This window comes from Symphodus melops (assembly GCF_947650265.1).
Source record: "Symphodus melops genome assembly, chromosome: 14".
Lineage (NCBI taxonomy): Eukaryota > Metazoa > Chordata > Actinopteri > Labriformes > Labridae > Symphodus > Symphodus melops.
Genome location: NC_136704.1, coordinates 19485000 through 19512343, shown reverse-complemented (window position 1 = coordinate 19512343; position 27344 = coordinate 19485000). Strand labels below are relative to the sequence as shown.

Sequence of the window (27344 nt, the reverse complement as noted above, 5' to 3'; positions counted from 1 at the left end):
CCTGTATGGTCATGCTCACAATTCTTCGCCTCACTATCACAAAAAAGATTATTTTTTTCTCTCCACAGCCCTGTACGAGTTCAGAGTGCCCGAGTCCATAGAGCTCGGGGCCACAGTGGGAGTGATCCGGGCCATGGACGCGGACATCGGGGAAAACGCAGAGATGGACTACAGAGTCATCAGGAGCGACGGGCCCGGCATGTTTGACATCGGCACCAACAAGAGCACGCAGGAGGGCGTCATCGTGCTGAGGAAGGTCAGGGACTCTCTGTTGGTGTTTGATGAGGGGAGTGATGGCGCCTTGTGGGCAAGAGTTTGTTCACTGGGGGGAAAAATGGGGACTAGTCCTCCTTCACAGTCACATCATTTTGTTTTCACCTGCATAAACTAAACATACAACAGGATATACAATAAAGTCTACAATAAAGTCACATAATATTTCACACTGGTAATGCAAGGCAGACTGTTTTGGGGGGGTCTAGACTAGAGGGTTTAAACCGTGTAAGTCCACAACATGCAGTTTCAACCATCTGTGTAGAGTTTGGTATCCTGCTCGCTAACGTTACGGTCGTTGGGCTCTGAGCCGACTATGAAAGTTTTGAAACACAAACTCCAAGCCTGCGAGTCACACTGCCCACCTCCGCTGGTTATAAGCTGTCTGTAATTGAGCTGCCATTGCCATCAGACCAGCGCGCCCCATGAAAACCTCGTTACTTAAGAGAACGCCACTTCGAAACGCAGGATTTTGACCTCGTGAGGGAGAACAGATGTTTAAAAAGCGGCGCCGACAGCCTGCTCTGCCTCGCTATGTATCCCAGCACGCCTGGCGCGTCGAAGCGGTCGCACATTTTTAAACGCATCAGGTCACACGCAATGTATGATGGTGGTGCTGTAATGACGCTGCATGACTCAGCATTTTATAATGTGTGTATTGGTAACACAAGGGTAAAACCAAAAAAAAAAAGTGTTCAGCACTTTGAGTAACGGTTGTCAAAACATTTTATCGTGCCATTATCTATACTGATATCTATACTGATAATGGATGGATTATAGATCCCAGCTGTCATTGAGCAAGGGGCGGGCTCCATCCTGGACTGTTCACCAGTCAATCACAAGGCTGACATGTAGAGCCAGACAACTAGCCACACTCACGTTCAAACCTACAGGCAATTTAGAGTCACCAGTTAACCTAATGAGCGTGTGTTTGGAATGATGGATGAAGCCGGAGCACGGGGAGAGGATTCAAACTCCACACAGAGAGGCTTCTGTCAAACCGTGATCGTCCTCGCTGTGGCAACAGCACTAACCACTGCACCGCCCAGTAGCCCCAAACATATTCATTTCTCTATAATCTTATTGGTTAATGATGAAGTAGGGAAAACAGCCCGTCTGTTAGTGGTCATGTATCTGATTAGCATTTTTATGGCATCACTGCAATCTCTGATTTTAATGAAACTTGTTTAGGGTGAAGTGTGGGCCAATAAAGAACTCTTTCAGTGTTGAACCAGATCGGACTCATTAACGAGCATTAATACAGACTTACTTTAATAGTTTAAGCTTTGGATTGCATTCAAACACAATATATATGGTGTTTTTGCTTGTAGGTTTGCACATCATAGAGCACTGGGTAACTGGCTTTAAAGGAGGGAGGTTTCTTCCATGTGTTTCTTAGTTCGAGTTTGATTCAGGGCTTTTTTGGTTATTTGTATTTATTCTGAACCGTCTTTTAAAAAAATAAAAAAAAAACACCTCTGATGTTGCCTCTGAGCAGCACTCTCCTTATTTGGGGAGTAATCAAAAGGAAGACGACTTATTAAACTTGATCAAGGGATGAAGAGATGGAAACTTTTTCACCTCGGCATGTTCGGAGAGGCGGAAGACGGACAGCCGAGTTATTACATTTCAACTTTCACTCGCCCGGCACTGTCAGTACATGTGTTTTGAACGAGCTTCATTCTTCTCCCCCAGCTGAGACCAAAGCAGTAATATTGACGCCGTGTGTATGGATCGCAGCATTCAGCGGTGTGCTGCGGTGTGTTTCTGATGTATTCAACAGATTCTGCCAGTTGCCTTATCAAGCGGCCTCTCTGCTGCCTCCAATCGATCGCTTCCATCATGCCATCATTAAGTGGAAGATGACATAATTGCCTTTTGTAGCCGCGGCGGGGTTGTAGCGGATGTGGTGTGCGGGCAGAGTGTGTGTGGGGAGCGAGCGTGCCCTAATTCTGAACCTTCTAATTAAATGGGCTTGTCAAGTGGGAGTGCCTCCCTTTTTTTCCGCTGCTCGTACAGCTCCTTCAAAGCAGCACATTTTTGCGTCCCCCCCCCCCCCCACTCCCCTTTTCCTTAACAAGAAACAGCCAAAATCACTGACTCATATTGTGTTATTATTCACGGCTTCAGAAAAACCCCTCATTCCATGTGGATTTTTCGAGCTTTCATTGGCCGTTTCCAACGATCACGGACCCTGGCGTCCTTTCATATGTACAGTAGGCAGCCTCGCTCTGATCCATCTGCTCCTGCTCAGCGCCTGGTGCACATTCATTAAAATCCAGCACTCCCCAATTATTTCCATCAATACCTTCGGCGGCTGCAACTTCAAAAAAAAGTTCAGAAAAGAGGGACATAAAAGGGAGAGCGTACCACCGACCTGCGCTTGAATGCACAGTAGCGAGGGAAACTGCAGCAGCGGTGCAGAAATCGGGCTACTAATCATCGTGAATGGAACCTAAATTAAAGGATGTAAATACAGAGGACATGAGGAGCCTGGATTATACGTGAAAAATAACATGTCGCTGCCTTTTAAACAAACAAATGGCTGGAAATAAAAGCATGTATATGAAGATAAAAGGCCAGCATAAATAAATATTATATCCCTACATGTATTTACCAGAAAAGTAAGAACCGCAAAATGAGCTCTAGTGTGGATAAAACGAGGTGCTCTCTTTCTTCTTTTCATCTTAGCACATTTTCACATCGACAAATATGCATAATTAATTCAATCCTGAATATAATATAAAAACATAAATGTAAAAGAAGCTATGTGACCTTCAGCAAAGAAAGCAGTCTTGATTTATTGAATTCTTCCTGTTTAAGTTCTTCATATTATCCTTGTGAAATGATTCCAGTGTAGAAATATGTACGTCCTTGACGCACCCTTACAAGTTAAATACTCGATTTCTCTCTTGTGATTAAAGTCGTATTTTCTATCAGGAAAGGCAAAAGGAAATGCCACGCTTGGGTCTTAAAGAATTCAAACCACAGGTCTTCCTCTGCTGCTTGTATGCTAATCTGGTGTACTGATCTCTGCATTTAAGAAGACAAAAAAAACAAAACAAACAGATGTCACCCAGCAAACATCCCGAGACGACTTTGATTGATGCTTTTGCGGAGTGTGGCGGGGGATCAGGAAATCAAGTGAGGAAAGCTCAAACATCCAAGAAGTTGGCGTCGTTCTTTGTGTCTGTGGAAAGAAAACAGGCACAAAGAGAGAGAATGTTTGGATCGTCGCATTCGACATTCAGTGTTCACGCTCAATGAATGCAGCAACAAGAGTGTGGGGGGGGGGGAGTGAAATGTAAAACAATGACACATATTTGGTTTGTCTAATCTAAAACACACACATCTCGAATATGGAACAAAGGAAAATGTTCTTCTCATCTGGTGAAGTATCCAAAATACTTATTTTCCTACGTTAACCATGAGAGCTCTGCAACAGAACGGGCCACATCGATCTGATCTACTTTAGCGAAGAGGCTAACTACTGTTCCAGCATGACCATGACCATGTTGAATGGTTCCTATTTTTCAGAATGTCACAGGCCTTCACGTGTCCAAAAGCACACGCGGGCCTGGTTTTTACGGCAGCACTCGTGTCCATCAATGTCGTTGTTGTTGAAGTCCTTGAAGGAGACACTAAGGCCCTTCACACGCGCTCATTAGAAGATGCTCAAAAAAAACCAACATTGTCACTTTAATGAATAAAATCCCAATCTGGCCTGAAATTAAAAGTGGCAGGATGCTCTGAATGGATATTAGTTTTCCCAAAGTCATCAGTTGACCATGTTGCTGCATACAAATGAACGCTTTAAAGTGCGAATTAAAGGACAAGAGTCTTATTACCGCCAAAAACAAAACAGTCCCCAAAGGAATTTTCTTTTAAAATTAGGATAACAAAGGAAGGGGTGATTTCACAGCGTGTCTTATATCTCTGCTCACTCACCTTCTATCTGTGTTTTTTTTCCAGCCTCTGGACTTCGAGAAGAAGCGTCAGTACAGTCTGAGCGTCCAGGTGGAAAACGCCCACATCAACCCTCGCTTCTTCTCCGTGGGGCCCTTCAGGGACGAGGCCTCCATCAAGATCATCGTGGAGGACGTGGACGAGCCGCCTGTGTTCGAGAGAGCCAGCTACGTCATGGAGGTGAAAGAGGGCGCGGCGAGGAACACCATCATCGACTCCGTCAGCGCGTCGGATCCTGACGACAAAAACAGTCTCGTCAGGTACGGAACCAAAATCACAAAACGTGGGGGGGGGGAACTCATAGGAAACTTTGCAGCTAAGATTGTTCGAGCCAGTTTGCCTCCGACTGCTTCCATATAACTCTATAACACATTTGGTTAAAGACAGTACTGTAAGTCGTGCTCCAGCTTTCTAACAGCCCGGAGCCTATTTCCTTTGGGAGCTCTCGTCTTCATGTGACTCAAAAGTGAAAGTTTGAGCTGATGATCGCAGAAGAGTGCCCAACAATACAGAGTCAGATGAGCACAGCACAAAGCCACTGAGCACACCATCACTATACATTTTTAATCTCTTGGATTCATTTATTTATTACTTTAATTAAATCCTCTTCACTAATTTATAATGACATTATTATTCTTTGGTTATACAGCCTAATTGCAGACCTGTTTGAATGTAGTTCAGTTCAGTTCAAACATTAGGTCCAGATCAAAAGCGGCACGTAACGTCGAAGAATAGAGAAACAGAAGCTGTTGAGTTAAACATATGTGATCCCAGGTTTGAGTCATTTTTTTTTAATGTGATTTCACGAGAAGATTTTTTTTTTGCGTAATAAATGCAGCAATTTCTCCAAATCGTCTGCTCAAAACACTTGTAGGACTACTTTCTTTCCTTATTCAAGCCGTATAAAAAAGTTGAATCAATAAATATTGAACATAAAAACTCCAAGGTGGATCTTTGTCCTTCAATTTAAGTCAGAAAAAAAAAGCATAAACACAGCATTAAAATACAAAATGAGGTCCGGTTGGAGCGCCACATTGTCCTGTGAGGCATGCTCAACACCTCTGAACACTATAATGTGACTAAAGTTCAACTTAGTTCATGAAGACACCAAATTATGCACGTCTTCTATTAAACGGAGGTAATGGCAGCGAGGTGCGAGGCTGCACCTTCCACTCTGTCTTAAAGTCTTTTTCATTTTTATGATGCACTAAGGGAGTTGGCTCTCAAGGTTGAAGTTCCACCACTTTATTGCAGGTGTCAAATATGATATCATTCTCTTTTATCGCCCATCATCAAGGAGGTAGCTACCCCGTGGCATTTAAAGCCGCGCGCTGCTGCTGCTGCTGCTGCTGCTGCTGCATCAAGAGGAGGAGGAAAAGTGGGGAGCCTGCGGGCTGGCTGGCTGGCATGAGAGAGTCACAGAGACGCTTATCTTTATTAGCTCACACCGCTCTGCACAAAGCGTGTGCACGTTTAGGCCATGGACGTGTCCACAAATACTCAGTGAACATGAGTGTGTGCATACCTGGACGTACAGTGTACGACACGTGGGATCATAAAGGCTCGTTGCTCGATCAGACACGTCAGCTACTTGTCAATGTCACTGAAACTCTCAAGCGAAGTGACGTCCAAACCACTAAAACCTAAAATCGATATTCAAGGTGTCGTAAAAGCTATTTTTACATTAGCCTGAAAGGCATCGCGCAATGTTCCGGCTGCACTGTCCGTCTTTAAAAAGCTGCCAACTCGTAACAGATTTTTATTAGTCCTGGTTTTAATGAAGCGTTTAAGTGCTGCGTTATTGTAAGTGCTGTTTCCAGTCACACAAAGGACAGACTTTATTATAAAAAAAAGAAATCCGAAACTTTTTTCACTTTTTTTTTTCTTGACAACAAAGTGATTTAGAGAAATTTGAAATATCAAATCCAAATGCCTCGGAAGGTTCTGAAATGAAACCGTTCAACACCTCTTCTTCACTGAAGTGCTCAGTCAGCGGGACATTTTGTTGCACGTTCGGGCGACGTTCAAACGCCATTATTTGACCTTAATGTGAAGGTCATTTATTCAGGAACTATTTCGGAGCTCTCAGTCCTTCATTTAAAAGCAGTTCATCTCGGCCGACGTCGACGAGAGGTTTGAAAGCATTCGACCAATCTGTATCTCGGTCGTCTGACTGCCATTGAAGCTTGGACTTCGGCGTTTTAGCAGTTGGCGATGTGGTCGTTTTCAAGCCTAAAGAGACAATATTTGGTCGCATTGTGCTTCTGTAGAAGACTGAGGGGTTCAGGTGTATTCATGTTTGACACTGATATAAACTGAGATGTTCATTTTTGCTTTAAAAAAAATGACAGTCAATATTTGATTTTACAGCAGAGAGTATCCCTACACTTGTTTCTACCAAAAAGACCTTTGTATGTATTTGCCTGGAGTCTCGCTTCAGAAGCCATGCCCTACAGCGTACCCTGCTTCACAGTCTTTTCAATCTTGTGACGGAGACCATAAATTCACAAGGAAAATGCTTAATGAGGTAATAAATAAAGAAAAGAGTCAGTCTCCTTTTCTCATTGACCTCTACGCAGTCAGATGTTTGCCCTCTACAAGGCAGTACAACCAATGCAGGGTTAAAAACATGTCTGCCTCGGCTATTCCTTCAGTCTGTGATTGCTGTTTCATGACAGCAAAGGTCCTGTCGTGTGAATCACTATTTTGAGCAGCTTGTAAACTCGTCGTGAGGTTAGAATGTGAGATCGAAGCCATGACATTTATCTTAAACATCCAAAAAGAACTTCCCATCGTAACCCAGTCTGAACTAGACTTCTTGAAAACCCCCCTCATTAACACACTGAAACTGGAATCTTTGTTCTGTGAAATCCTTTTTCTAAAAGAGCATGCCTGCAGCTCGTGTAGCTTCTACAGGAAGGGAAGAGGATATATGTCCCAACCCGCTGATCACTAACATTTCTGTAACCCTCCACGTCCTTCTGCACGGCCTCCCGTCCTGCCAGCTGCCTGCCTGCTGAGTGCAGCACTTTGGATGCCCGGTCAGGACGAGGCGCGCTGTTATCTCTTCGCCATTAATCAGGCGAAGGGTTAGGCCCAGCCGGCTGAATTATTGGGAATATTAGAAAAGCAATTAGTAAAGCCCACGACCGACGCGGATTTAACGAGGTTAGAGTTACTGTCGGGGCCGGCGAGGAGAGGCTGAGACGAGGAGGGAGTGTTTAGATAAAGACACTAAAATGGTTGATGCAGGACAAGCAGCAGCAGGAGGGAGGGGCCGGAGGGGGCCGACGGAGGTGGAGGGGGGGAGGATCAGCGAAGAGAGGAGAGAGTATGTGCGGCGGAGCATTGAAAGCCCCGGTTCATAGTCTCCCCTCGGGGGTCTCCTCCTCTCTAACGCCAGCCCTCCTGATGCCTGCTACTCCATTAATCACACTGATGTATCACAGGAGTCTGGGAGGCAGAGGAAAACAACACGACTGAATAACCTGTTGGCTCATGTGTGCGTATATTTGTGTGTGTGCGAGTGGCGCCACAAACACTTACATAAATCTGTCAACACCACAGGACAGACTATTCAGCACTGTTAGCACCACCGAACACAGCATACAACACATGTTAAAGGGTCACTTCACGCACATTACCACTAATAGACTTCGCTTGAGGCGAGTCCAGGCATACATGTCGTTTTAGTTTCATTGTTTGTTTGTTTGTTTGACTTTTCAGTAAACTTAACATTTGATTAGCTGAAACAAAAGTAAACGCTTAACCGATTACCATTTAACGCTGGAACCCAGCAATCTTTGTTTGTTGGTTAAGACAAATGGCCGACACCAGTCTGAGGAAGAGAAGATGTTTGACCTACGTTGTGATCAAGTATAATTTACATGACGGTTTTTAATCACAGCAGCACAAACAGCTTCAGTACTTTCAGTTGTAGTTCACCGTTCCACGTGAAGCGGTCTATGATGCAATATCCGTGGTTTCCCTGGCAACAATAAACGTGTCTGTCATGGCAGCTCTGTCGTGGCGGAACTTCCCGCTACAACTATAACATTACGGTTCTGATAGCATTTTGGAAATAAAAGAGGTGACGTCAAAAATGTAAAAAAAAAATAAAAAATAAACAGGTTGAGTCCATTTTTAATTCATTTAGATATTTTTGAGTAAAAAAAAACCTTGATCTTTAAAGTAACTACTTGTAATTGTTTCAAACTGATCGAAGATAAACAGAGAGAGACGAAAACATGGAGCTAACTTTAAGGTCGTACTGGTTTTAGTTATACAAGATATTATTGAGAATAAAGTACAGATGTAGGCACCCTCAGACGGGTTATTACTGCAGGGTTTAAACGTGTTGTCCATCTGATCACCTTCAGAAATGCAATGTGTTATATACTGTAGCTCTGTGTGAAAGAAAATATAAATTACTCAGCCAGCTGGAAAATAAAACCTGTATTCCTTTGTTTAAAGGGTTTTGCCCACACCTGAACTAAAAGACCACAAGGGGAAAAAAACTTTTGAGAAAAATGTTGTGTAAAGAAAAAAAAAATACTGTTAAGGTGCTGTTTATTTACACATATTTACTCTTTTATTAGAGCAGGTATAAACCGATTTTTTTCTTTCTTTAACAAGTGGACCTTTTTCTTCTTTGGGCAAACCGTTTCCCTTTGATTGATGCTTAAATTCATGTTTTCCCCAATTCAATTTTGTGTGGTATGAAAAGCAAAGAAAGGACATAATAGCAGAGTGCAGACACGTCCATCATGTTTAGTCAGACTTGTTTTGACTACCTCAAACCTGCTGGAACCTCTCAAACCACACACAATGTCACCAGTAAATGTTGAAATTCTCACTCTGGTTTACACCTGAGAAACTCTCTGAAAGTGACTGTAACCCCCCCTCCCCACCCGTGAGACACTACACTCCTCCTCACAGCCTCAATGCACACGTTTTGAAGCCTGCACCTGTGTGTGTGTGTTTTGTGTTTTTGTGCAGGTACACGATTGATCGGCGCACAGACATGGACAGAGTGTTCAACGTCCATGCAGGCAACGGGTCAGTGTTCATCCTCGGGGATCTGGACAGAGAAGAGAACCCCTGGCACAACATCTCCGTCATTGCCACAGAGTTCAGTAAGTCCAACCACGAAAGGAAGCAAACACTCCTGCTCTCTTATTCTGTCGGCCAAATTGGATTTTTTTTTTTTTTTTTTTTTTTTAACTCTGAATTTTTTGTGATGAAGTTCGAAAAACAGAAGTTTGAGGGCAGAATAACAGTCACTGCCGGTTTACCCTGTGCTGAATGGTTGGTGGTGTTTGAGTCAGACGCCTGAGAAAAACATGCAAACATATAAAAGAAGGTTTTAGTTTTTAGTTTTAAAAAGTTGGGTGTAAGGTTAAGATCATAAACTCTAATTTAAAACTTGAAGAAGTTGTGATTAAGACTGACAGTGGCATGACAACACTGGAGAAAAAAAAGTACAGCTAATCAGCAAAATTAACTAAATGTGCTGGTGATTAAAATCGCCTGTGAGGAGATTTTAACTGGTTTAATTAACAGATTGAAACTAACATTAAAGGCCACATATTATCCTCTTTTCCAACAACATTAAAAAGTCTCAGAGCTCCTCAAAACTGTCTGTGAAGCTTCTTGTTGTAAATCCACTCTGATCCTGTATTTGATCATGTCTATAGACCCCTCTATTTCAGCCCTGCTCAGAACAAGCTGTTTTTGTGTCTGTAGCTTTAAATGCAAAAGAGCTGTTTTTGTCCACACCCCTCTCTGGAAGGGTTTGAATGGTTCAACCCCGTATTGTTTACAGTTAGAAGGCAGACTCAGAGAGAAGAACAAACACCTCGCTGTGGTGGAGGGGTTACCACCCATTATGATGTCACAAAGGGAACATCTCCAAATTTCCTTTTAAAGTACACATTTTCTAAGAAGTGGTGCAGGAAAAAGAAGAAGGGCTTTTCTCATAGTGGGGGGGGGGGGGGGGGGGGGTACACAGACTAGGGACACATATTAGTGTTATGGAAACATGGTGAAGTTTATTGTGCATAATATGTGACCTTTAATGCATCTATAAAAGACCTTCAGGGAAAGGCTGGATCATTTTTCTACTGGGACTTTTTAATGCTTGTGAACAGCTGCCGTCAGGTTGGTGTCAGGCAAAGTGGGTTACAGTAACAGAGAGGATATTTCAGTTAGAATACACAACTCCCTCATGTTCACTTTTTTTCCACAGGGGTCACCAAAATCCAAACCAACAGAAAGTTCCTCACTTAAGCTATACATTTTAATGCTAATGGGATAAGAAACATGATAAATGAATATTAGAAGTCTCATATTGTCGTGCTGAAATCAGTGCTGTGGATGTTTGCTCTTCATTGTGAACTGAATGTATCACGTTTGTTTCTTCTGTGAAGGTTAAATTCATTGTGTGCACCTTTGTCTCCTAGATAACCCGCGACAGATCAGCCGTGTGCCCGTATACATCAGAGTGCTGGATGTCAACGACAACGCTCCAACATTTGCCACCAATTACGAGACATTTGTGTGTGAGAATGCTAAAGCTAATCAGGTCGGTAACAGTCACTTTGATAATACGTGTTCTCTCACAGATCAGGGTTTAATTGGCTTAACTCAGAGAGATGCTGTGAACTATATAAAAGGTGTTAAGACAAGAAAGATGAACAATTTTAGTAGGATGACTACATCCCCTCGTAAACCTTGCCTTTATCTTAGAATTAGGACATTGGTCAAAGTCAGAAATCAGGGAGAGAGAGAAAGAGAGAGTGGGGTCTGACGAGGGCAAGAAGCCATAGGATCGCATTTAGAACTCAAACCTCCCACTTGGGGCGCACGCACTAACCACTAGGCTACCAGCAGCCATCAAGAATCTACTTTTTTGTTTTAACTTTTTGTAATCTTCATAATTGTCAAACACCTTACAATCTTACAATGTGTCGTTTTAGTTAACAGCTGCCATTACTCCAAAGTTGAAACCCCGAAAGGCTGCCAAAAACATCTGAGATAAACAGTAACAAGAATCTTCAGTTTCACATATTTTTTGTTCACTCTAAGGTCCAAAACAAATATTTCAGTCTTGACTTTATCAGTGCTTTCAGGAAGTGTGATGACCCAGACACTGACTTTTTCGACTTGTGTTCTATCATATTCAAACTCAGACAAAGATAGATAGATAGATAGATAGATAGATAGATACTTTATTGATCCCGAGGGAAATTCAGGATAAAAGACAAAAGTCTAGTCGGAGTGTTGTCTGTAGGGATATTAAACCTCGGCGACAGCAGCAATGTGATGGTTCATTGGTACTTTAACCAGTCTGGCATCCAAGCATTCATTTAAGTTACAAACAACTTATTGCCTAAATAAAACACAATTAATATGCAAAATGTCGCATTTCAACAAATTACGAGATTGGAATGATGCAATTGCATGGAATCAATACTTGAATGTTGCAGCTGTAAAAGTTGGGGCTAATTTGAACTACTTAATGATTAGCTTATTTCATATTATAGAAAATCTTAACCTGCCATAGAACTGGCTGTGTCTATAGCTTTAAATGCAAACGAGCTGTCTGGCCACGCCCCTCTCTGGAAGGGGGTTTTGGTGGTTTGGGCTTCTTTGCTCAATGCCCAATTATTGAAGGAGAGGGCAGACTCAGAGGACAGAACAAACATCGAGCTTTGGGAGCGTCACCCACCTGGGGGAGGGGTTAACGCCCTTTGTGATGTCACAAAGGGAAACTCTCCAATCGGCCTATTTAAGCAAATATTTTTTCTCATCATTGGGGAGTTTGTATTTTGGCGGGGGTCATATAGTGCTGTTAAAAAAACAGGTGACAATGTATTTAGCATAATATGTGACCTTTAAAGTGATTTCCCTGGAATATTAGGTGAATTTAACGCCTAAAAAGCATGGGAAAAAGGTACAATTCTCTTTAGAATTGCATAAAATTGAAAGTTTTACCGACTGCAGAGGTAGCAAGAGTTAAAGTGAAAAGTAAACATCAGGGACACTGAGCTTTACGACATGTCAGCTTGTAATTAACTTCCTGTCTTGAGGATTTCTCCACAGACCAAAATATCACTTTAGGCTGAGTTAACAGCTGATGTAACTATTATTATGCAAATAAGAGCCACTAACCAGTGTTTACTTAGGTCCTTATAAATTAGATGGTTTACAATTAGTGCTAACCAACATGCAAACATCTTCGACAAGAGACTAGAAGTAACCTACTGAGAACGTGTGATCATGTTTAAACGGCTGCAGTTTTAAATGTAAGGCTGCTGGTTGAGTTTGCCTACATTTTTTGATCATAATACAATAAATAAAGTCCAAACATCGGGCACCACTGTTTGTTTTTTTTCGTCTCTCTGAAGTCGACATTTCTTTTACTGAAAACTTACGTTGTCCGCTAGGTGCTTATTCGTCACTCACCTGTGTGTTTCTTGCTTCAGAGGATACAAACAATAAGCGCCACCGATCCTGACGATCCTCCCGCCGGACACAGATTCTTCTTCAGTCTGGCTCAAGAGGCTGCTGGGAAGGCGAACTTCTCTGTCCGCGATAACAAAGGTGATACACTCTCAGGCGCTGCGTGCGGTCAGCAGATTAACTTCCATCTTCTGTATAATGTTCCCATAAGGCACTTAAACCTGTTGCTGAAGTAAAACACATCTACTGTTGTAAAGCACATGATGGGATGTTTCTTTTGCAGCACTAAAAGCACATTCAGAGGCAAATTTGATTCCAATGTTCATTCGGGGTTATTGATTGCTGCGTGGTAACGGGATATGCAATTTGTTTTCAGACAACACAGCCTGGATCCTCACACGCAGGAACAGCTACAACAGTCTGCAGAAGAGCGTCTACCACGTGCCGGTGGTCATTTCCGACGGAGACTTCCCCATGCAGAGCAGCACCAATACGCTGACCATCAGAGTGTGCACGTGCGACCGCGAGGGGAACATGAAGCTGTGCAACGCGGAGGCCTTCACAGCGAGGGCGGGGCTCAGCACGGGGGCCTTGGTGGCCATTTTGCTGTGTGTCATCATTCTGCTCAGTGAGTACAGGCCGCGCATGAGGAGAATAGGAAATGTAGCCGCAGCTCAATCATGTAAATATTTGTTTTTCCAAACATGATCTGCATTTAACCGGACGGCTTCACTGAAAATGTGATTACTTAAAGCGATGCACTCGAGTGCTCCCCGCTATTTATTGCACGTCGCCTCTCACAGGTGTTAAAGAGAGTTTCGTATTTCACCATTTAATTTGATTCATCGCTTCCTGTGGGCAGATAATTCTGCCGGTGACCACAGCTGACATGTTAATTTGATTTGAGCAGCAAAGCATCTCACCTCGAAGAGAGCAACATTGTGCTTCCTCTAAGCTAGTCTTTGTGCTCTTGGATGAAAAAAAAAAAGTCAGGTGTCTTTTTTTTAACATTAAAAACATGCTTGATGCAGCTGCACCAGCTCAAAGAACATTATTACTAACTGTCCTCTTACAGTACAGATATTTTAGTGATCCTAAATCACGTCAGAGTATTGACAAATCCTCTCCTGGAGAAAAAAAAAAACCAGAGCAGTCGATTTTCTGCAGTGTGACCCCGAGGACTCAAATGTACAGAGCTCATAACTCAGGCCAAGAAATGCATATTTTAAGAAAGGACTGATTTAATTTCTAAAGGGCTGGACATTTCCATCTCCCGAATAAAGGAATTTAAAGTTAGTGATGTGTTAATAATGCACATTTTTTAATCTTAGAGGCGAAGCTTAAACAGCCTGGGCTGGAAGCTTTTGGTTAAATATTTACTTCTGATTTTAACAGCAGGATAAATAGTGAACTGACATCATGACGATTTAATAATTAATAAAGGGATGATAAAAGGATTAATATGAGCTTCAGGTGGCTGCATCAACCGCAGAGTCAACACATCTGTGAAAATACAGTATTATAAAAAATATTTCAGATTGGTCATATAGTCTTCTTTCTAAGTCTTAAGATTTGACATAGCTGCACGATATGAGAAAAATAAGCAAAGTGGGATTTGTTTTGAGTGTGATTTTGTGGGACATTGTTTAATATTGCGATACAGAGACAAAAACAAAGACTGCGCTTTAGCTATAACTCTGAGCTACAGGTACGGTTCTGACAAAGCGTCTCTATGAAATCCCAGTTTGTTTGTTTTTTCTCCACAAAAGTGTACTTATTAATTTGAGAGTAGCTGATACAGTTTCATCAGACTCATTTCTCACTCAGACAAAGCATTTTCTGACTACTTTAAAAAAACAAACAAAAACAAACATTTATTGCGATAATTTTAGACTTTGGCGATGTAATGGCGAAATCGATTAAATCCCAATTTCTAAATTGGGCTCCAGTAAGTTTATATATTATGACCTTGCGATGTAACATGCAAGAAAGCTTTTTGCAACTGGATCCACGAAGAAATCCTGGCTCACTCTACATGAGTGTCCAGGTGGGCGTCACTCATGTGTCACGGTGTGTCGTAACGTACACATGCAGCATGTCGAGCACACGATGTTCTCTGCTGCTCTTAAACTCTTACACCACATTGCTTTGTGATCTTAAGTAGCAGTGGCCCTGAGGAGAGAGAAAATACATAATGCATCCTTGTGGTAGCTCAGCCAGTTCTACAAAGTCAGACAAAGTCCCTGAACATCAGTGAAGACTCGTGCAACTATCAACTATTCCCCCCGGACGCTGGCTGGCCTTCAGAACAAGGAGAGGGAGCAAAGAAACAACAGCAGAAGTCACCCAACTTTGTTTTTCTCTTCTCCCTGTAGTGATCGTGGTGCTGTTTGCTGCCCTGAGGAGACAGAGGAAGAAGGAGCCTCTGATCATCTCCAAAGAGGACGTCAGAGACAATGTCGTCAGCTACAACGATGAAGGGGGCGGAGAGGAGGACACTCAGGCCTTTGATATCGGCACACTGCGCAACCCAGAGGCCATCGAGGAGAACAAACAGAGGAGAGACATCGTCCCCGAGACCTTCTACCCTCCTGTCCGGCGCCCCGTTCTTCAGCCGACCAGGGACAATAATGGTGACGTGAGAGACTTCATCAACCAGAGGCTCCAGGACAACGACACCGACCCGACGGCGCCGCCTTACGACTCCCTCGCCACCTACGCCTACGAGGGGAACGGCTCGGTGGCGGAGTCTCTCAGCTCGCTGGAGTCTGTGACAACCGAGGGCGATCAGGACTACAACTACCTGAGCGAGTGGGGACCACGGTTTAAGAAACTGGCGGACATGTACGGGGGCGACGACAGCGACAGGGATTCCTAACGAGAGTCTGGCACACAGACGGGGAGAGGAATTTTGAAATGTTGAAAACTTCCGGGCAATTTAGGCTCATGTGTGGAGAGAGAAATGGCGAAAGGACCTAGAAATGAGCTCCGTGCTCTTTCACCGCCATCGATCACCATTCAGTTGTCCCTCCAGGTGACCAGACGTAGGCTTTGTGTGTCCAGTCAGTGTTAGTTGCGTTTTTGCAAGGGTGCAGTAAAACAAAAACAAACAAAAAAAAAGACTTTGTGTCAAGACATTTTTTTGTGTGTATATGGGTGTACATGATGCCCAAATATATCTAAATCAACATTTTCTTTTTGGTTTCGTTTTCCAAAGCTGCGTGCGATGGACACTTTCAACAAGCAGTTTTGTAAAAACCAACAGATATGCCTATGTATTTTTCAGTGTTTCCGGGACAAAAACATGCTGCATATTGTGAGTTCTATCTTAGCTTGTGTACCTATGGTAATATGAAACATTACGCTGTACAGTTGTTTTTTTTTTTAATTATTATTTCCAAGGGATCCGAATGATGCCCTTCTATCAGCCATGGCTGCCTCTCATTAGCCATTGTTGTGCTCCAGCCAGAAGTGTTTGAAAATTAATTGTAAGAATCCTCGATTTTGATTGGATAGTAGAGGTATATATCAATATAGCTGGGTTTCTACCCCAGGAATTTTCCCCAGACACTTAAGACACCTTTTTAAGGTGTTCCCATAGCAGAGTTAAGAGTCTGCATTAAGTTACGGTGTCATTATTAAACCCCCCCCCCCAAAAGTTCCTGTTTGGGTATAGTACTTCCAAAAGTACATTAATTTGGGGGGTGGGGCCTTGCATGCAAATTCATTTCTGGTTTGTTGAGCCTTAGCAGTTCAATTCAGTTTGGGGAAACGGCAGTCGATGTGAAGTTTTACCAAATGGCGTAAGAGGTTTTCATACTCCCGTGGAATCATTAGCAAAATTATTTTCAAGGAACCTTTTTGTTCCTCTGAAAGTAGTTCCTGGTACTAAAAGTTGCCGGTGGAAATGCGTCCTTAGTTGTTGCACAATACTTCAAGTGACAAGTGGCTAACATACATTAAAGTGTTGGTGAAGGCAATGTGGATTTTAAAGCCACAACAAAAACATATTTTTGTCATTTGTTTCAGTAAGTGAATTTTCCTCACCACACAGCTTTGAGCAGTCGCTGTGAGAGTGAGCCAAAATACCAAATATTTCTTTATTGTGCTGAATGTCTTCAGAATCATTTTCTCTGTGCAGCAAACACTTGGGCTGAGAAATGAACTTCACAGGACAGCGTTATTTCCTCCAGACTTTGATCAAAATCACCAATCTTACGTGCAGCCGGCTCAGTTAGAGGAAAAAACTGATCCTGGGTTGTTTTTGTTTTTTTTCTCTCGTTTTAACTACAGAAATGTGTAAATGTTTTGTTCTGTTCAACCGGTTCAGTCATGTGAGCTTTTGCTGCTGGAAAGATGCCAACAGGCTTCAAATTATGGTATGGTATCAAATTGGATGAACCATTTCATAAATAATTGTCATTAAAATCCATCTTGCAATTCAGATTTTTTTTAACCCTACATGGTTTGGTTTCTGTTCAGGGGACGAGGAAACTTTCAGAGGAAAGTCGAGGGAGTCATGGCACACATTGGAGAAAATGACGCTTTTAATTGGACCCTGTTATTTTGAAAGTGGGAACACTTTAATTTGACAAGGCATGAAAGATGACGATATGAATCAAAATAGTTGCCTTAAATTATTATATATATATATATATATATATATATATAGCCACATAATGAAGATAATAATTAGTTTTTTTCAGTCATACAAAGAAATACCATACAATGTGACGTGACTCGACAACGCAACACAATACAGTTTATGGTCCTCTTGGAAACAATTTTTGTTGACTTCAGTGCTGCACATTGTGAGCTTCCTCTAGAGAAAAACAATAGAGATAATCAAACAATAAATGAACACCTTACTTACAGCTAGGTCTGCATCTCATGCCTTTTTTAAGAACCCATTTAATACACATTTAATTCTGAACTGTATCAGTTTATAGCTTCGTCTGTAAAATGTCAAAAAGTTGCGAAAGATGCTTGCCTCAATTTTTTCCGATTCCCAGGCTGACGTCTTCAAATTGTTCTTTGGTCAAACCAACGATTCGAAACCTGAAAGACTATTCATGACCATCACTTCCAAAAACGGCAAATGTTTGAAAAGAAATTGTTTAAAAAAATCCGCTCAACAATATCAGATCAAACTTTCATGTGTGGCGATTCATTTTCTGTGGAGGTATTGAATATTGTTGAGTGCTTCTCAGCTGGTCTGGCCTCAGGACCCCCTTTGCCTAACTCCTTCATGAGAAATCATGACATGAACCTTCGGATCATTTTCAACCAATGAGAAATGGAAGAAAACAGGTTTTAAAAGTGCTTCAAAGACTTTACCCAGCACATGTTCGCAACTCACGGAAAACGGTTCCGTGATCCCGTTTTGGGGGGGGGGTCCAAACACACGTGTCGAGAACAACTGACCTTGAGCATCAAAATCCAGAATCTCACTTAAAGCCTCACTTGTTTGAGCCAGATGGCCTTAGAGGGCTTGGTCCCGCACAGCTAGAAAGTATAAAAAAGGAACATAACAGTTCAGTAAAGGAAATGTGCCAAGTACACCGGAATGGTCCTCAAAAAAAAAAAAAGAAAAAAAAGAAATCCTGTTCTCTCTGTATTCTACCAACGGCCCTTCTTCACATGTACTGTATGTAGGGGTTGAACATAAAACCAGTGCGATTGTCCAGGCTTTAGCCCTGTGATTTCCTGAGGGACGAGCAGCTTTTTCCATAAAGGAGGATTTTATCAAGGAGCGCCTGACCTTTGAGAGTTGAGGAATCAGGTTCTTAAAGCCAGAGGTTTGTCCTCGGCTCAGAGAGAAAAGGTCAAAACATTATCCCACAGCCAGAATGCACACGTCTCTTCAGTATTTATTTATTTATTTATTTTTTAATAAAAGTGATTTCGAAAACATACAACAAAAAAAAAGCAATATAGTCAAATCACTTTTAAGACCTCCAAAATATGAATATGTTGAAAGAAGAATGCTGGTTGGAGTGTGATATCAACAGGAGGCTAAAACAAGCTGTGCCCTCACTTTAGCAAAAGGCCAGCCAGTGAAGAGGCTGACATTTATCAGGCGTTTGAAACAGTAACAACAAAACATAACGGCATAATTGCCACTTTTTCTGTCAGCGCTCTGAAGCAGGCTTGACATCAGCGGTGATGCAGCACATTAAACAATCCAATTGATAAAAAAAAGAAAAAAAAAGACGACAATGGTTGGAAAACATTTGTTCTATGCGCAGATTGTACACACGTCGCCCCCTTGTTTTGTTTATTAGCTTGTTGCTGGAGCGCCTATTGTGAAAGTGGCCGTTTTTCAGAGTGCGGCAATGTTTCAGTGATAAGCATTTAATGGGTTTAGAAACCCCTTCACTCGCTTTTTCTGCCTCGAGGTACCGTGTGACGTCTCAAATGGAAAATCGACATGACAGCTGCACTTGCAAAAAAGCATTTCTTACTTCAGTCTTCACTATTTTTCTGTCTTCATGCAAAGTGTCAGCGTATCGCCATTACGGAGACGTGCTTGTGTTTTTTTTTTCTTTCTATGGAGAGTGTAATTACCTCCAAGCGTTGGCGCCGCGCTCAGCTAAGATAACAGGAAAATGTTGCACACTGTCGCGTACGGCAAAGCCACGTATGTTTTTTTTTTTTTTTTTAAAGCTGCAGCAACTCGAATGGTGACGCTGGTGTCCTCTTTTTCACCACATGCGATAGATCTGTGGTTGTTGGTGTGTAGAATCGGTCGGCCTCCGGGCTCACCTCTACTTATGTCGGTGACAATGTGATTGAGCAGTGGAGTTTTGTCAATGTAGAAAACAGTCCGAGAGGTTGTGGTAGTGTAAAAGGGGGCCCTACATCATCGGCCGCTCATCAATCTGCTTTGTAAAATGTGATATTTTGTACTGAATATTTATATGACACAATTAAATCTCTTTAAAATCAGCCTCTCGGCTCTCTTCTGTGTGACATTCTTCCTTTTAAATATGATTAAACACATGGCGGGTTAATGATTTGACGGCTTTATTTACTCGTGGAGAGGACGTCTGTCTTTCTTTCTCCTGGCTACTTAACGATCATTTCACTTTTATCTGGAAATTGTGATAGCAGCCACAGGCGAGCAGGCAGGAAATTTACTCACCTCACATGCGTGTTTAATCTGCACTAAATCTCAGAAAAAAAAAAAAAAGCAGAAGATACACCTTTACATGTCAGATAGTCGTATTCATATGACGGCTGTTGTTAAATAGCTGGAACCAGAGGCGACTGAGCTGAGGAAATTGTTAATTAGACAATCTATAATTAAGATCTGTCAGACAGCCAATCGGATTTGGAGAGAGGTTTAAAAAAGAGAGGGGGGTGGGGAGGGGGGTACCATTTTGATTATTAGAGGATGAGTGGCAGATGTGAGGCAGCTGGTGACATCGTGGTGATTGAAAATAATTGGGTCTGGTTTTAAGGCCTCTTAGCGGTGAGCGAAGCAGGTGAGGAGATAAATGCAACATAAATCAGGTTTTTGACATGATCCAAAACTTTATTTACAAAATCTGGTGCGTTTGTTTATTTATCATCTCATACTCCATTTAAAAAAAACAAAAAACTTTGTATTTGTTTTTTTAATCTTGCATGTAGCTGTAACAGTGTGTGCTTCTCCTGCCTTTGTTTGTGGATTTAGGAGTTAATTAAATATTTAAAGACTCGGCGACAAACAACATAAGGCCAACTTTGACAGTGTCGCAGCTATAAACAGCATAAAACATGACAGCATGTTGCTTTTTGCTGATTCTGTTTGCCTTCTGTCACGCTTTCACTTCAAACATCTTGGTTGAAATATCAATTTCACTCTAAATTCTGACATCACAGTGACAGCACACTAACGAATCGTCACCTGTGTGCCGAAGGTGTTTCAGTGGAACTCCAGGAATCATAATTGCCCGATGTTCTAGTAGCATCTGTATTTATACGACTCTTGCCTTGGACGCCGCCCTCATTTGCAGGCGGCAGCTTCCTGGTGATGTTGACGCACGAGTCCTGATTGGTGAAAAAAAAGAAAAAAAAAAAAAAAAAAAAAGAGAAGAGGAGCTGGGTGCTGTCACTTCCTGCTCTCCTCCGTCTCGTCGGTCTCCTTCTCCTGCCGCTCTCGCTCGCGTCTCATCTCCTTCAGCTCCTGTCTGTATTTCCGCTCGATGAAGCGCTTCTGATGAGCCATCTGTGGGAAGTTATCTGGCGTGGGGAGAGGCAGAGCGGGGAGGGAAACAGAGAGAAGTCGACCAAGGAGAACAGATAAAGAGGGAGAGACACAGAGAGAGAGAGAGAGAGAGAGAGAGAGGGGCGAGGGGTGTGAAGAAACAAGGTCAGCTTTCAACGGGCAGGAGGAGAGCGACTTAGGACTCACACTGCACACACTATAAGTTTCATAGGAAGGATCATGTTGTCACAGACTGTTGGCGACAGTGTTGAGATGAAATTGCCCTCATGTTGTTAATTCATTAATAATCATGAAGTAACAAGAAATTAGACAGGCCTTGTTTGGTTTCAGCACAATGACGATGAGATCTGATAACATAATTACAAGTGAGCATTTCTAAATGAGATCTGTAATAAGATTGCAGAGTGTGACAGCGGAGAGAAAATAAATCACAAACACATACAAGCTGATAGCACGCAAACGTATAGACGTGAGAACGAAGAACTCATTGAACCGTTTCACCTGCAGCCCAGAGCTCAGAGCGAGACGGAAAAACAAAACCCGTCTTCTATAAATGGAAGATACGACTGCGCGTCGTCAGCGAGGGTGTAGCTTTTAAACAAAGCGTGAAAAGCAACACTGGATACATCAGCTGTTAGCCGATGGAGTTCCAAGACTCCAAATCATTGATCGAATACAGAGAGGGATGGAGTCATGGAGTGCCACAAAAAAAAAAAAACAAGAGGCCCGAGAGAGACGAGTCTAAGAATCAATGTGAGACTGTGGAGAGAAGACAGAATCAAAAATTAAATTGAAACTCAGAGATGTTGAAAGCGTGGATAGGAAGACCTTCCAGGGGACAGATGAGTGACAGTTCAGCCGAAAAACAATCAGGGATGAAACAAGTACAACTAGAGGGACGTAAACAACACTGAATACAACAATGTTGTACTCATTAAAGTCACAACTTCATATCTTGCGTGTTTTATTTGTAGTCATTTCAGCTCTTCTTCAATTATGGTCATTTTTTTTGGGACTCCAGGGACTCTGTAGTTTCATCCAAACATCTACGTGAACATTTATGACTGATTCCATGTAAACACTCTTTTAAAAAAAAAAAAACGAGCACCTGGTGGTCATTGGTGGTACTGCACGAAAAAAACAGCTTAAAAGCTACATCCCTGTGGAATCAGTTGATCTCTTAGAGGCGATAACTTTCCAACAATTGTTCTGAGGATATCGTTAGGATAATTACAGCTTCTTAGGAAGTTGTTAATAGGGTTCCATCTTTCAGAAAGCACTGTTTGTCATTTTCACAGTCAGAGCTCAGGTAATTTCCCATCAAGTGTTTTACAATTAGTGTCCCTTCCCACAGCACTCCTCAATTTCAAACCGCAGGCATAACAGGTGCCCGGCGGTTTGTCTCGACTTCGTTGAGACGGGGAAATTTGACAGAGCAGTTTTTCCGGTCGCTGACCATGACCATGCAAACCCAAACAAATTAAAATTGTTGAAGTCAGTGAGAAAAAGGCGAGGACACAAAAAAATGTTTACCACGGTTTTCATCCCAGCCTGTCAGTAAAGTGAATTTGTCATAAACAGTGAACTATTTAAGTGTCTGAGGCTGAGCTGTGAGTCTTTATAACAGTTTCTCAGCTCAACACTCTAAAGGGGGAGGGGGGGGGAGAAGAGAAGAGAGATAGTAACACCAAACTCATTTATACACCACCTTTTTCTTCACAAGGTCACGGATAAATAGAGACGCTGCCTTCACGATTTAATTTGACAATGCGGCTAAAAAAAAGGGCTAAAAGGGAAAGAGCATTTACTGAAATGAAGCCAAACCAAGATATGAACAATGGCCACATTTTGGATGTATTTTGGGATCTATGCTATTTTCGTACAAAAAATAGAAAAGGGTAATCTTTTTCTCAATTTTGTCAACAGCAAAGTATGTGAAAAAATGCCCAAGGATTAAAAATAGAGCAGTAACCGTGTAAATAAAGTGATCCCAATCAATATTTGATAGACGGTGTTTGTATCTTCCTGGGCGAAGCTCTGTCGGTTGTTTTGTCCGTGTCTGAGACTTTCTGCCTTACAGTCTTGCCTTAGGGATGTGATACTCTTGACTTTCCAAGAACATCTCGCGACTTGTTTTCTTTGGCTGCTTGTTTGGATCATTTTTCTCGCTCCTCACATTGGAAACATTGTGTATACAGAGGCCTAAACTGTCTGCCCAGTCTGGATACAAACATCGACTGATGCTCCTAAAGCTGAGGGTTTGCTCTTTGACCTCGCTTCGTTTCATTTCAAATCCATTTTCACTTATTCCAGAGCCAAAACAACACCGTCTAAACACTCAGGGCTGCTGTATCGCGGGCAGATAGTGTGTATTATCCAGTGATAATAGGGGGAAATTTAATTACTACTACTGTACAGACAGAAGAGTCAGAGCTGATAATATGACGCCTTAGGGTTTGAGCCAACTATTCAACTATGTGGTTTGGATACTGTGGGGTTTTTTTCTTCAGGAAATCAATGCTGTCCTAATACTACAGACACACATCCACAAGCAGCTCCAGTTTTCTGCAAATATTAGAAGTAGATTCTGTCGGCTATAAACAAAGCAATGTGGCTTCTGTTTTTGGCAACAACAAAAAAAGGAAGCTAGTTTTCAACAAGGTCCACATCTAAAATCCAACGAATGATCAATTATTCGGTTAAAATGAGAGAATAATTGATCATTATGTGAAGTCCTAGAAAGACATTTTGAGACTATTTTGAGATGCACGTACAGTATGTCACTCTCTTTAGGATTGGAAGTTTTAGTGTGTTGGACGGAGGCATGTTGGCTTTTACTTTCAGAAGATGTGAGATTTTTTCAATCATTTGTATCATTTTATAGACTTAACAGTTGTGTCCTCCGGTCTTGGCACGGGAAACTATACTTCAAGGAGAAATTGGTTAGGAGCGACACAAACGGCCTTGCAGTTTAGTGGGGCTGCCCCTTAAAAGTCAATGATTCGAATCATCAGCTGAAAGGACTCGAAGTTGAATTGCATTTCAACAAGTCAGGTCAATAGTCAATCAAAAGTTAATCTCTGCACTTAAAGGGCTTTTTTTTTTGTTATAGCTGGGTCATTGTACACAAAGAAATGCAGACCCAACATCGTTGCAGACTGAACTTCAGCCCTTGTCAGCGTGTAGTTCCAAATCAGCGCTGCTAGTAATACATTCATATTGATTCAGCAACAGAGAAACTTTAGTGTCCCAGTCTGTGAACTCACATTACCTTGGACACACACACACACACACACACACACACACAGCGCTGCACTCCCCTGCTGATCCCATCGTGCCCCTGAAACACCTCTGTTTGGGCAATCTGTGTCCCCCCCATAATAATAATAAAACACTCACAGAGAACACACTAATATTACCAGTACTCTAAGAACTGAAGCATCATACTCATGACAATACTGTTACACTTTAAGAGTTTATTTTTTTTAAACTTCTAACTTTGGCATACATCATAGCACAGAAGGGCTACAGATTCAACTGATCATTATTAAAGGAAATGTTAGCGTTATAAGCTTACTGATATGCCGTAAAGCCTCAGTCACTCACCGCTTTGCTAGGCTATCGTTAGCTCACAGACCGCTAACTCATTCAGCTCAGAGAACCAGGGTTACGAAAGTAACATCAAGTTATCCTATCAGCTTGTACTCTCTCTCTCTGTCGCTCTGCTCCACACACACGGAAGCAGGCGCTCCCTCCGGCAGCACAAACACATCTGCTCCACCCTGCTTGTATTTTTTTCCCCCGCACAGATTGGACGGAAAGTGGGGAAAATATCCTGCCGTTAGCATTTGTAGTCCCGCCTCGTATCGTTAAGGAAAACAAAACGTACCTGTGGTCAGAGTTAAAGATCTATTTCTTTAGCTTGTCATTGTTATGTTAAAACTGTGGATGAACATTTATAGTCACAATCCATGCTAACGAAAATAGCACCGGATCAAATAGTCTAAGATTTGTACTGGCCAGCCAAAATCTGACATCATTTTGACTTGGGTACGGCCCTACCGTTTAGACAATTTGTCTTCAACATATTCATGTGATTAGAATAAAAAAAAAGAAAATCCTGGCAAAACCTGCGTTTCTTAAAAACCACTGTTTGAATTTTGAGGATAGAGGTCATCCATTCTTCCTCTTTCAATACTCCTCAGTCCTCATTATGGCAACACGGAGAAAAAGTCAAAGATAACAGCAATATCCTATTAAAAGAAAGAGCAGGATCAAATAAAGAAAATCCTGAATGAAAAAAAAAAAAAATGATTTTAAGACATTTGAGACAGACACACATGCTTGGATACACACAGAAACACAATCCATTCCAATATGCTTTGGGTGAGCGAGGCACCCCCAGTACGCCTAGGAAAGAAAACTACATATTGCACTTAAAATATGGAAATCACCAGCATTTTTCCCTTGGAGATGACTTGAGAATAACCCACTCGAGAGGAAAAAAAAAAAAAAAAAAAAAAAAGGTTTGGCCATTTACATTGTTTAACATGTTCACAAGAAGCAGGCGTCAAGTGGAGTGGAGTTGCTAAAGAATACACAAGGCTTTTCATTTCGCTCTGTGTTGGCCATCACAAAGACATATTGAGAATTCTCAACTGTCCAGTGTTCTGGAGAGAGAGAGAGAGAAAAAAAACACCTTTGAGATCATCTGCTCTCTGAATACTGATCATTTGGTCATGGCGTGGACGCACTTAGCTCAGCTCAGGTCTTTTGTTTATTGACAATGCAGTGATTCCTCCCAAGGAAGGAGATCTCGAGATTTGGGGTGTAGCTGCTTTCCGAGCAAAGAAGCAGTCAAGGCCTCAGCAACAAGACGGCTTGTTATGCACTCCGACAGCGCAGCGCTGGAATGCGCCCGCACGGCGGCTGGATGAGGAATCTGTGATGAGGGATCAGCTCCTCTTTTAAGGGCACGAGAACATACAGTGTCCTTTCACTTAGGCGTTCACTATTCAGACTAATCTCGAGCTGTGAGGCGACTGCACAATAGACTTTCATCTGCTGAGTCTATCACCTAGAGCTCAAGAGCACCACATCAGTCAACAAGCCAATAGTGCGCCTGTATAGCGATGCTGATGAAGGGATTTCCCTGCCATGCCAAAGGGCAAACAAAAGACCCAAGCCAGTGAATAGAGATCCTGCATACTGTACTTTACTTTGCCTCAATCCATCCAATGCTTTTATCCGGAGATTAAGAGGTTTAAAGAAAGCCGAGGGAAAAAAATGTAGTCCCCTTCCAGCTACTGGCCAGATTTAGGCTCCTTCTCATATTAGACAGATATTCCATTGTTTGAGAAACAAGCAGCTGTGAGGAAGCTAAAAAAAAAATGAAGGGGAGATGGTTGAGTCTTAGAGAGAGAGGTTGGAGACTCAACACAGAGCCAGTACTATCTGTAAGGATAAATGATAAATGGCTAAGCCGTTTCCATGTATATTTGATGTCGCCTTAGACCTAATGGCGCGTGGTGCACGCAGCCTCAGGGTCTGGGAAACTCTGCACCCACGACTCTTTCTTTCCCTCGACTTGGTTACCCTACCTGGCTGCTCTCAGCTCGATTTGTTAGCGCTCATGTTGCTCCCAGTCTGGGCCTTGGTTAACATTTAATCCTGCCTTGACGGATACGGGCAGGAGACTGTCAAAAAACGTCGGCCATCAAGTAATGAAATGTGAATAAGCCGAGCCACCAGCGCATCGGCTACAGACAGCACATGCACCAAATATCGGGGCCTGGGTCTCTTTAATGAGCTCTCAGCTGTCTGACCGAACGCAGTCATGTCTTTCACCTCTCCGACACTGCCGGAGCGGCGGATCCTGTCTGCCAGGAAAGAGCGCTGCAGCAGAAACAAAAAGTTCAAACCGGCTCAAAGCGCTCCTGATACTCGAGGAGGCCTTAAATAAAACATGGAAATGAATCCTGACACGTCGCGGGGAGCTGCTTTCGATCGGAGTGTTACACAAGGTAGCACTGCTGTACAGGAGGAGTAATGTAGCCGATGCTGCAGTGAGGGCCAACAAGACAATCAATGACGAATTACATGACACCAGGGCTAATGTCCTTGATTAGTCTTGCTACGCGAACAAATGAAGCGAGGCCCTTGACAATCACATGAGAGACAATGTGGCTGGGATTGGAGTTGACGGGTTAGGCGGTTCTGCAGCAGAGGAGCTCCGGGCTCATTATAACAGCTCATGGCCAGGAGATGCACACATTCTTCAAAGGCGCGTTTTTTTAAGCCCTTACCTTGCATATTCGTCCCAACAAGATGATGTTTTCAACAATGAAACCAGAGAGGAAGGATGAGCCATTTATGACAAAGAAGTGATTAATTTAGGCCTGAATGGAAAAAAAGAAAATACATGAAATAA

The 27344-nt window shown here is 42.4% G+C and overlaps 2 protein-coding genes across 6 annotated transcripts in view; one reads left to right on the top strand and one right to left on the bottom strand.

The window, feature by feature from the left end:
* LOC306834862 (cadherin-6-like) overlaps positions 1–18303 on the top strand; it is a 65689-nt gene extending 47386 nt beyond the window's left edge. Inside the window, exons 6-12 of the mRNA XM_079361106.1 lie at positions 69–256; positions 4246–4499; positions 9238–9374; positions 10701–10822; positions 12726–12843; positions 13079–13330; positions 15078–18303. Of these exons, the coding sequence (XP_079217232.1) occupies positions 69–256; positions 4246–4499; positions 9238–9374; positions 10701–10822; positions 12726–12843; positions 13079–13330; positions 15078–15580 (1574 nt within the window). The 3' untranslated portion in view covers positions 15581–18303. The remainder of the gene's footprint in view (positions 1–68; positions 257–4245; positions 4500–9237; positions 9375–10700; positions 10823–12725; positions 12844–13078; positions 13331–15077) is intronic.
* Positions 18304–18560: 257 nt separating this feature from the next.
* The window catches only part of drosha (drosha ribonuclease III), a 115080-nt gene continuing 106296 nt past the window's right edge, over positions 18561–27344 (bottom strand). For all 5 annotated transcript variants that reach the window (XM_079361103.1, XM_079361102.1, XM_079361101.1 and 2 more), the window contains one exon: positions 18561–20928. In XM_079361103.1, the coding sequence (XP_079217229.1) occupies positions 20798–20928 (131 nt within the window). In that variant the 3' untranslated portion in view covers positions 18561–20797. The remainder of the gene's footprint in view (positions 20929–27344) is intronic.